Consider the following 12,220-nt stretch of genomic DNA (forward strand, 5'->3'; position numbering starts at 1 on the left):
CATTATTTTCAATTCTTGGGAAGATAATTTTTTTGTTGTGGTTTTACTGCGGGTAACAGTAACATATATACTATATAGCTCTAGTTAATCTATTGAGCACTCTTTTAAGTACACAATATTATACATGATAATATAAAGGTATTTTCTTTATTCATATATATACACTTATGTATATATATATATATATATATATATATATATATATATATATATATATATATATATATAATATATATATATATAAATATATGTATATATATATATATATATATATATATATATATATATATATATGTTTATATCTGTATATATATATACATATATATATATATAATTAAAATTCAATAAATACGGCTGCATATAAACTTTTTTGAAAAAAATATATTTGTTTTTATTTTATTATATATTATTCAATATTTCGTTGATAAAAATTAATAATAAAAATTAATAAAAATTGTTACAAAGAAAATCGTTATAATAAAAACAAACTGTTAAAAAGATGACATTAAAAAAACATGAGAAAATACAAAATATGATTATATGTTGACATCAGATAATCTAATAAAAAATGGCCCCCAGGCTTTTGTTGTGACTAGGCCTGTAAATCGAGCCGAACGAGCCAAGCTTGCCAGGGCTCGGCTTGGCTCGTTTACATATTAAGAGTGTTCAGGCTCGGCTCGAGCTCGTTTCGAACATGAGATTCTTTGCTCGTGCTCAGCTCGTTAAGGATTAGTATTGCTTGGGCTCGGCTTGTTTTACATGTTGCTCGAGCTCGACTGGTTTAAAACTCGAAATAATTATTGTAACCTGTTAGTTTGAAGCTAGTTTAGTAAAAAAAAATTGTTCGGTAAAGGCTCTTCTGTAAATAATGCAAGTCCAAATCAACAAACAACATAAACAATCCTACAGTCTATTAAACATGCAAATAAACAACATAATGAAATAAGATCCCACAAATTTAATAGTTCAAAAGAAAAGTTAAATCTAATAGTTCAATGTTCAAACTTAATGTTCAAAGTTCAAACATAATGTAAACTCTCACAAACATAATAATTCCTATTAAACACTGCACTCTAATAGTTCAAATTACATTTTCACAAATATAAGTCTTGCTCTCATTGTATATAATATATATAATATCACAATTTTATTTATTACATATATATTATTATAATATAAATAAATAAATATATATATATATATATATATATATATATATATATATATTCGAGCTTTAATCGAGCCTATATGAACGAGCCTATGATGTTCAAGCTCGGCTCGTTTAATAAACGAGCCTAATTTTTTGTTCAAGCCCGGCTCGTTTACCAATCGAGTCGAAAATGAACGAGCTCTTGTCGAGCCGATCACAGAGCCGTTCACCAACACAAGCCAGGATTTACAGCCCTAGTTGTGACTGGTTATTTGGAGGAAGTTTTGTTTTATTGTTACAGAATATATTGTTTAAATTTGTAGTTATAGATATAGCTTTTATGTTTTGTTTTTTATATTCTTTTCTAAGTTCTAAGGAACCAACAATTTTAATTTCTTGTTGAAGGTATTTTTGAGAACAAATTATTTTTGCATGGCATAAAAACCCTTTGAATATGCCAGTGATAGTATTAGGATTGATATTTGAATTTGGTTATAGTTGAATATTAGTTATTGCTTCTTTTCAATGTATTTGAAATTCATAAGCTCCATGCATTGTTTTCGTAATAATAATATCTAGAAAATTAAGTTGTTTTTGGTGGTTTTCGAGTTCAACATTGTATTTTGTGGCAGGATTTTGTTCGTTTAGGATATTTAGAAACATTTTTTGTTGTTTTATTGAGTTAAAGCGAGCGTGACAATTGTCTACATATCTCATGAAATGTATGTATAGTTAGCTATATTAAGTGCTTTTCTTTCTATATTTTGTAGAAACGCTTCTGCAATAACAACCATTAAGGATAAACCTATAGGACCTGAATTACGTATTATTCAGATTTATTTTCATATAAAAAATAGCAAATACTCAACTAAAGTTCTATTAATTGGTTTATGTCTACAAGCAAAAGTTTTGTTCGAGTCTTTAAGTCGTCGATGTCATTATTTAATATATCAATAATAACTGGAATAGCTTCGTTAATGGGTATGGATGGATATAAATCAACTATTTCAAAAGAATTACAAGATTTGAAGATACGAAACGCAAAAAACCAACTTGTTTTTCTTCAAAAGTGCATATCAAATAACATAACACCAGAATCATTTCAAATAAAAACTCCAATATATACTAAAAAAGCAAAAAACATAATGAAGGAATACAGAAATAAGCTATTAGTTCATGCTTGTAACGAAGCAAAACGCAGATTATACTCAAGTAAGAAATTAATCCATGAATTAAATGTATCCCTTCAGAATAAAGCAAGATTAAACGACTATGAATTAATTAATAGTATAACTAACAAATCAAAAAATTACCATTATATTAAGAAAAAAACGGAAATGAAAGAAAAATATGATAAATTACAAACTAAATTGAATATAAAAAATACTCCTAGAATAAATCCTCCGAATCAAGTTGTTAAGCCTGCTATACTTTATTTAACTAATGTTATTTTGGATGAAGCAACAACTGAATTACTCAATCTGGGTCCAAAGTTTGTGTCATTACAGAAGAAAATCCCTGTAATGGACATTATAACAAATGTTGAAATGTGCTCTTTGCGACTTGAAAAACAGAACAAATCAACACAGGCAGAATCTCCAAGACAAAACTGTTCTAAAATTTTGACAAATTTGTTATAACTAAGATTAAAAGATAATTTAACTAAATAACAATGTGTTTCTATAAGAAAATTAACAAATAATTTGGATATTAGGATTTATCCCTTTGATAAAGGCATATGTTTTGCATTACTATACAAAAGGGATGCATGTCTTAAATTAGAAGAACAAATTAAAAATAGCAGAAGTATTGATCATGACCCAACACCCACACTTACAAACGAGTTTCAGAAACAATTATGTAAATTAAGAAAAGAAGGTAAGTTAGACACAACTATGTATTTTAAAATGTATCCATCAGATTGCATACCACCTAGAATATATGGAATGGTTAAGGCACGCAAACCCGAAAAAGATTACCCAATACGTCCTGTCGTATCAACAACCAACGCACCTACAAATACTTCGTTAATATCATTCAACCAACACTAAACAAAAACAAAAATAGACTTGTTAATTCAAATAATTTTGTTAATGAAGCCAGACATTGAAAAATAGATGCCAATGAAGTTCAATACTCTTTTGATATAGTTAATTTATATCCATCCATACCCTTTAACAAAGCTATTCCAGTTATTATTGATATATTAAATAATAACATTGACAACTTAAAGACTCGAACAAAACTTTTGCTTGTAGACATACACCAATTAATAGATCAATGCTATGCCTGTTCTAAATAAAGATATGTTGGATGATCTGTCTAGTTAACAAAAATATCTGTATGTACGTACAATTACGAGAGGAAATGCATCTCAGAACTTTTTAGGACTTTTGTGAGAATGCCAGGTCCTCTTAACCATGCTTGATGGGTTAAACTTGCTAATACGGTTTGCTGGTTGTACATATCAACAGATAGTCCAACAAAAAATTTATACACCATTACACATTTCATCAGGACCAATTATGCTCTCAACTGGTTTTCCATTAAATAAAGTCCTTTATGCGCAGATAGTGAAAAAGCATGTTTGTTTAGCTATACAGCTTGTAAAAGTACTTTCCAGTGATATACGTTGATATATGTTGAGTACATCATCAAAATACAGTGATATATGTTGAGCCATCATCAAAATGCTTATTTTGCACATGCAGAAAACATTTAATTGCAATGCTAGCAGGTTCTAATAAAGAGCTTTTAAAAGGGTGTTTAACTGCAACTCACAGCAAGTACCAACAACACTGTTAGATAATTTAAAGGTCCAAACATTGATTGTAATGCAAGTGACTGGAATGATATGATTGATCGTGAAGAGACTCATGAACCATCAGCTACCAAGATTTTATCAACCCAACAAATCTCTCACTTTGTTGACTCACCACTGATACTCAAGTATCCCGATCACGCAATCTGTTGAAAGCTTGTCAGTGAGGCATCAAGTACAGTTTATAACTTTATTGCCAGAGATGGTTTATACATGCTCAGATTCTATCACCAAGTCTCATGCCTCACTTTGTATCAAAACAGGATTATGCTGTGAACTTTCTGTATCAGTACATAATGTATATATTTAAAACAAAGTATAAGTTTAAATATATACATAATGTATATATCTTAGAAGCATAAATTCCTTGCTTATTTAACATTTATTGTTGCAAAATCAGAACATTTTGTGACATTTAGTGCACCAAAAAATGGGTCATTTCCTTGAACAGTGAAATAATTTTTTTCTTACTTTCTTAACATTTACATGACTATGTTATTTACATGATTATTTTTTGACCCACCCATATATATATATATATATATATATATATATATATATATATATATATATATATATATATATATATATATATATATATACTACTGTGATCAAAAAGTAAGGTGAATTTTTTTATAAAATGAAAAATCTTTATTTATTCTTCCAAATCTGTATCGTCCCCCTCAAAATTTTCCCCCCCCCGGCCCCAATACACTTTTGCCAACGTTTTTTCCAGTCTTCGAAGCATGCCGAAAAGTCCTCGGTAGGGATAGCCTTCAATGCGCGTGCCGATTCACGTTGGATCTCTTCAATGGACTCAAAACGATTTCCCCAGAGTGGTCTCTTGAGCTTTGGGAACAGCCAAAAGTCACACGGTGCAAATACGGTGGTTGTGGAGCAACATGGGTAGAGTTTTTGGCGAAAAACTCACGAAGAACCAGTGCTGTGTGCGAAGGCGCATTATCGTGGTGCAAAATCCAAGAGTTATTGGCCCATAATTCCGGTCTCTTTTTGCGAATAGCTTCACGCAAACGTCGCATAACGCTTAAATAATATTCCTTGTTGACAGTTTGGCCAGTTGGAAGGAATTCGTAGTGCACGACACCACAATAATTAAAGAAAACAGTGAACATGACCTTGATTTTTGAGCGACTTTGACGTGGTTGCTTCGGTCTCGGCTTGCCTTTTTCACGGTATTTACTCGATTGGTCGGTTGTTTCAGGGTCGTATGCGTAGACCCAAGTCTCATCGCCAGTAATAATTTGTTTGTAGATGTCTTGATAGTCAGAAAGCATTGCTTCACACGTTTTAACGCGACGCTCTTTTTCAAAGAAATTGAGAAATTTCGGCACCAAACGTGATTTGAGTCTGATGAGGCTTAAATAATCCTTCAAAATCGCTTGCACCGACCCAAATGATATTCCAACCATGTCAACAAGGTCTCGAATGGTTAACCGACGATTTGCAAGCACCAATTCTTTGATTTTGTTGATGTGGCGATCATCGATCGAAGTCGATGGTCGTCCGGAGTGTTTCAAGTCATCAACACGTTCTCGGCCTTCTTTGAAGCCTTTGTACCACTTGTAAACATTTTTTTGAGACATAGTCTCTTCACCGAAGGCCTTTTGCAACATTCGATACGTTTCAGCAGCAGAAATATCATTCCGCAAACAAAATTTAATAGCACTTCTTTGCTCAACAAAATTAGACATCGTGAAAATCGCCGAATGATTTATATAAGCAAAACTAGTGAGCAAATGTTTATATAAATCAGCTATAGAAGATATATATATATAACATATAATATATATATATATATATATATATATATATATATATATATATATATTTATATATATATATATATATATAATAACTTAGATAAATTAGCTATAGAAGATATATATATATATATTAACCCTCGGAATTAGGAAAAATGAGGTCAGCAATAATTTGTTAACCTTAATTTTTTAGAGATTGGCAAAAAAAATTTGCTACAAAGGTCCATAAAACATAGAAACAAGGAGGGCGATTTATTTCCGACCTCAAACGCTTTAAGGCTGGTGGATAGCTTGGCATTTCCGAATGCCGACCTTATATCCAAGGGCTGTATATATATAATGTATGTATGTATGTATATATATATATATATATATATATATATATATATATATATATATATATATATATATATATATATATATATATATATATTTATTTATATATATATATATATATATATATATATATATATATATATATATATATATATATATATATATATATATATATATATATATATATATATATATATATATATATATATATATATATATATATATATATATATATATATATATATATATGTTTACATAGATGTATTTGAATATTTAGATATCAAAAATTAACAATTTAAATCACCTAAAAAAGTTAAGAGTATTAAATTTGGCCAACAATCGAATAACAGTGGTTGAGAATCTTAATGGTTTAGAAGGATTGACAGAGTTAAATTTAAATGAAAATTGCATAAACACTGTAGTAAGTATCTTAAGTAAAAATTTAAGTTGTTGAGTAATAAATTTTTAATTCAATGAAAACAGATTTCAGTTTTAAGTTGAAAGAAAAAAAGTTGTTGAATAATAACTTAAAAGAAAAGTAGTAGAATTTATTATTAATGTTATTATTATTATTATTTTTGTTATTGCTATTAATATTCTTTCTTTTATTGTTATTATCAATATTATTATTATTTAAAGAATACAGTTTATTTTTATTTTTTCAATGTTTTTTCTTTTAGTGAATTTACAATGTAAGTGTTTGACAATAATGCCATACATAAATATTAAAATTTGTATGTAATTTGACAAAAATAGAATATTGTTTTTGAGTGCCAAGCATAGTGCTTCAAGAGCACAGTGCTTCAAGAAGAGAAAAAGTAAGAGGAAGGTATATAAAAAGTACCATCTTGCCTAATCATTGTTATATATAGAGGTTTATAAAAAGGTAGCGGGGTGGTTTATACTTTATAAAAGGCAACGGGATGGCATCCTGCCGCATCCCACCTCACTTTGAGCACTGCATATAAAACAATGCTTCTTCTGACAAATGAATAACTATGTAACATTTTCTTCTGACAAATGAATAATTATATAACATTTTCTGTTAGTATATGTTCCATACAAAGTATAAAGTTTACTTTAAGTGCACAGTAATTTTTCCTAGTCTTAACATTTTTTTTTATAGATTGACCTAGATTTACTACCATTACTACAAAAATTTTATGTAAACTTCAATGGTATTAAAAGGTAATTTTATTTATTTTTTTTGTTTGATAACTCTTTAAAACATATATTATTTTGTTTGCATTTGCAGTGTTATAGCGTAAAAATTAAAAGTATTAGAGAATTATATATTCAGGACTGTATTTGGGGTTGGGCAGACCAGTCAGTTGACTAGGACAACAGTTGTTAAAAGGGTTTAGAAGCAAACTAAGGGCTTTTTTAAATGTTGCTTTTTTTTTTAACTTTTTGGTTTTTTGATGCTAAACTACAGGATTGTCATGACTTATTAAAAAACCTCAATCCGGTCCTGTATATATTATTTATATTTAAAAAAATTTTATTTTTGTTATAAAGATTCTCAGAAAAATCTTGTTACCATTCTTAGTAGATTTTTTTTTAGTTAATAACAATAATGATAAGCTGCAACAAGAAAATATTATCATAACTAAATAAAAGTGTTAAATTTGGAACTAAGTAAATATTTTTTTTGTTTTCTCTCTCTCGCTTGAAAAAGGTAGCAACGCTTTAGCTCCTTGTCAGTAGACAATGAGCTGTTGCAGCATTTTGGTGGATAATTATAATGCTAGTGCCGACCAAGTGTCCGTGGATTTTTTAACTCATTAAGATGAGGAGAGTCATAGTTTGTGGGAGTAAATTCTATCGGCTGACGATTCTGTTAGGGAAGAAATTAAGTCTAGTAGAGATGGCTCACATGTTATTGTTATGATCAGATGCATTAAAGAACTCTTTAAGAGACGCTGATAATGTGTTCTCAAGTTATTCGATCATATGGATGGCCAATTTGTGGGTTAAGCCAACAAATATTTTCTAAGGTATTAATAAACTTGAAGTTGTAGATTAAATCACCTTGATTGCGTCTTTCATTAGTGAGGTGAGATGAAGATGTGATAATCTGGCTTTGATGGATAACTCTCTAAGAAGGGGAGTTTCTTTGATGGCGGGGTTTTGAACTTTTTCAAGTTTTTAATGTTGTGTGCAGAAAGAGAGAGAATATATATTTAACACTGCATAGTTTAAAAAATATATTACACTTTATAAAGGACATATTTTACACTTTATATAGTTTATTTTCATTTTATTTATAGATGGATAAATTAAATATTAAGTTGTGGTTCTATCTCCTGCAAATTTTTGTTGTTGACTTGTTTGGTAATTATATTAGAAAATAATAAAAATAAAAGACTTCATTTTTATACACAGTTTTTAATCTTTTTCAAGAATCATAGTAATACTACTAGCTAGATAGTAAACTTTTAATTCTGACATCACATTTGATATAATAGAAAGACAATTTTAACCAATGATGATGATATTTATAATGTAATTGGCAGTAAGGATACCTTTCAGTGAATTAAATTTATTTTACCTAATATAGCAGTTTTTTATTTAATAACTAAAAAAGATTTACTTTTAGGTTTAACAGTTTTTCCTGTCTTCAAAAATGCATTTCATTAACTGAGTTATCCATTAATGAAAATATTTTTTCAGTGGGATATCAAAATATTGCATCTTTCAAAAAACTTGATCTCATCTCAATTAAAGTAATAATTTTTGATAATCTTATATTATAATTTGTTAGTATTATATCTATAATTTGTTAGTATATTATATTTGTATATTGAAGCTGATAATCTGTTATAATAATTTCTTAGTAAAAATATGGATGTAAAATAATCTGCTGCATTACAAAATAATATATTACATAGGATATTCAAATACATTTTCATCAAATATAATAAATTTTATTTGATTTTTAGTTGCTAATTATTTTATTTACTTATTATTTACAGTTGTTTTACAATGTTTATCATTTAATTAGTTTAGAAATAAATAAATTTAATTTAGAAGTGTGTAAATAGTTTTTATTGTTTGTAAGTTTTGTCTGTTTTGGATGTATGTTTTTAAGTATATAACAAACAATAACATATGGCAAATAAAAAATTCATATGGCAAAATAAAAGACAAAAATGTTACTGTAGTTAATATGTTTCAAGCTATAATTGATTTTTTCAACTTAACATATTTATTTGTAAGGAGAAAAAGTGTTTTAGTTTCTTGGTACTGCTGCAATAGAATCCATCATTCTATTCTAGCAGTGTCTCAGATTGTACTAGCAGTGTACTAGATTTTACAAGAAAAATAGTTCAATGTGAAACTATTTTTTTCTTGTAAAATCTCATTTTTTTATTGGGACCATTGAAAGTGTGATTTTAAAGTTATTTAATGAATTAAATAGTCTTATAAACAAGGTTTAATATATTCATTTAAAATTTAATATTTTAAATTAACAATTTTTATTGAAATAGAATGTAAAGTCACAGCATTAAGTTAAGGGTTGAAGGAATGATTTCTTTAGTTCTTTGAATATGTTTTTTACAAACCACTATCATTATATCTATATCACATATAGCATCAAATAAAATTTATACAAAAATGAAATCTAGTAGTCTCCGCTGATTAACACATTAGTAGTTGTTTTTTTAATATAATTGGTATCTTTATGTATTATCTATAAAATGTTTGTAGCCACTTCGTGGAAAAAGAATTGCTTTTAAATCAACTGCTTATAAGCATATCTGATCCTGGGAATCAGAAAAAATACTCAAGAAACAAGAGATAAAAAATCTAGAGATAAAAATTTTTTTTAATATTAAAATGAATAATAAAATAAATTAAAATTAACACTTCAAAGAAGAAAATTTTAAAAATGTATACCAAGTAAAGAGCTAAAAGAAAGCTGCAAAAAAATTGTATTGAGTCACAATTCTATTAAAGGAAATACTGAGGAATACAAAGGCACTCAATTGTGCCTTTGTATTCCTCAGTATTTCCTCAGTTTGTATTCCTCAGTATTTCTTTAATTGATTACTTATAACCTAAGCGTAAAAGAAAGCATGTCCTATTACATCAAAACTTCCAGATTGTCCCACTTGTGAATCTCCAGAGTTTAATATTACTACTAGTCTTCTTCCAGTAGGAACACTAGGCATGGAATAAGTAAAATTTCTGTAAAATGAGATAGTAGTTGTAGAACCAATTGAATCACTTGATGGATACAATAGTCCAGATGATTCACTATTAAATGATTTAATATTTGCACCATTCCATGAAGAAAGATAAAAGTCTTCTAAACCAGATGAGGCTCATATGCATACACTATTCGAATCAAATTCTTGAAATACTGTATAACCCTATCCATCATATGGTGTCCAAGGTTGTATAATAGAGTTGGTACCTACTGGAGAATTGTATGCATCATATATATGTACTCTAGATTCCCACCAATTTCTAAATAGTCGGATAACATACATTCTAATATATTTAAGATAAACACCTTGACCAGCATTGTCTGTAGTGTCTAATAATATATATTCTTTACCATAAGTTGTGTTCATAAATCTAAATGTTTCTGAGTATAATTTAATAGATGACAATGATTGAGGTATTGATGTAGTTCTTGTAATAAAAGGTTGAATCCAATATGTAATGTTTTGACTAGTTTTATTGTATAATTAAATTACTAGACTAGTAGTAAATGGTAAATCTAGTGTAAAGTATCCTCCTAATGCATTAGCTGTATATACATTACAACCTTGTAAAGAGTTTACATAAAATGATCCACCAAGTGGTGAAAATAAAAAACCACAGGCTGAAAGAATATTATTATATCCAACACTATCTGTTGAAGTAGAATAATCTCCTATGCAAATTGCATAATCTGCGTATATTCTAAGAAATACATTAACTGGCACATTATGATTAGGATCTAATCCTTGGAATGCTAACCATAGTTTTCTAAGAATACCAGGACCAGACTGCTACATTTATTAATTTATTATAATTCATGTTAATATTACTAGTTGCATTATTATATCGATCTCTCCTAATAAACATTAGTAGCTTGAGATAATATTAAACCATCTACAGCTACAGCTGAAGTAGTATCGTGTCCGGATTTATCAACAGGCATTTTATATATTAAGAAAAATTTTTCAACTATATTTTTTTAAAAATTACTATAGATTTAAAAAAAAAATTACCATAGATAATTAATAATATTCTGAAAATCACATCCTTCATCTAGTTTTTTTAAAACATATAAACACAAGTGTCCACATAATGAGGTATTTCCAAATTGAACTCTATCACTATTATAATAAACAGGACTTTTTAAATAATTAACAGCTTCAACTGGTGGTGGTAGTCCATAAGAGTCAAAACTTAGTTTTTTATCTCCGTCTTTGTACCAGCAAATCCAGTGAAATCCCTGTGTACTTGAATCTCCTGTATTTAATATTCCACATTCAATTCTTTGTGTATTTTTAGGTAATTCATCTCTTACAAATACACCTTTAAAATCTTTTATTTTTAGTTTTTTTGCTGCTTTGATCAATTGAAAATTTGTTAGTGGTTCATTTGGTAAAATTATTTCTTCAACATTGATAAGTTTATGATAATTGTTAATAATTTCTTTCCATTTTTACTTATAAATTGTTTTTTTTCTTACAAAAATAATTTGACTTCTTTGGGCTCTGGGCTCTCCTAACTCCTTGGGCTCTGGGCTCTTTGACCTCTTTGACCTATAAATTATTTTCTTTTAGTTTGTAGTGTCCATATGCTAATGTGTGTATACCATCTTCTAAAATAACTCTTTTATCATCTTCTGCGCTCTATGCTATTTTATTGACCTCTTCTGTGTAAATTTCATGTTTATAGGATCTTATTATATTATTCTCCTAATATGTTCTCTTTTATTTAATAAACAATCTTTGTAATCTTTGTGTGTTATATATTTTTTAACAACATTTGTCTTTACTCCTTTACATTTTATCTTCTCTTCTACGTGAACTTTGTAAGAATACAACTTGGATCTAAGTCCTACAAATTCTTCAATTTGTGCTCCTTTTGATTCATCTTTAAACATTCCTAATACTTTATTATTTACTC

The 12,220-nt window shown here is 28.1% G+C and overlaps 1 protein-coding gene across 4 annotated transcripts in view; it reads left to right on the top strand.

The window, feature by feature from the left end:
* LOC101238713 (leucine-rich repeat-containing protein 49) overlaps window positions 1-12,220 on the top strand; it is a 53,448-nt gene that overhangs the window by 10,906 nt on the left and 30,322 nt on the right. For all 4 annotated transcript variants that reach the window (XM_065805167.1, XM_065805168.1, XM_065805169.1 and 1 more), the window contains 3 exons: window positions 6,366-6,509; window positions 7,215-7,276; window positions 8,688-8,814. In XM_065805167.1, the coding sequence (XP_065661239.1) occupies window positions 6,366-6,509; window positions 7,215-7,276; window positions 8,688-8,814 (333 nt within the window). The remainder of the gene's footprint in view (window positions 1-6,365; window positions 6,510-7,214; window positions 7,277-8,687; window positions 8,815-12,220) is intronic.

This window comes from Hydra vulgaris, chromosome 09, assembly GCF_038396675.1.
Source record: "Hydra vulgaris chromosome 09, alternate assembly HydraT2T_AEP".
Classification (NCBI taxonomy): Eukaryota; Metazoa; Cnidaria; class Hydrozoa; order Anthoathecata; family Hydridae; genus Hydra; species Hydra vulgaris.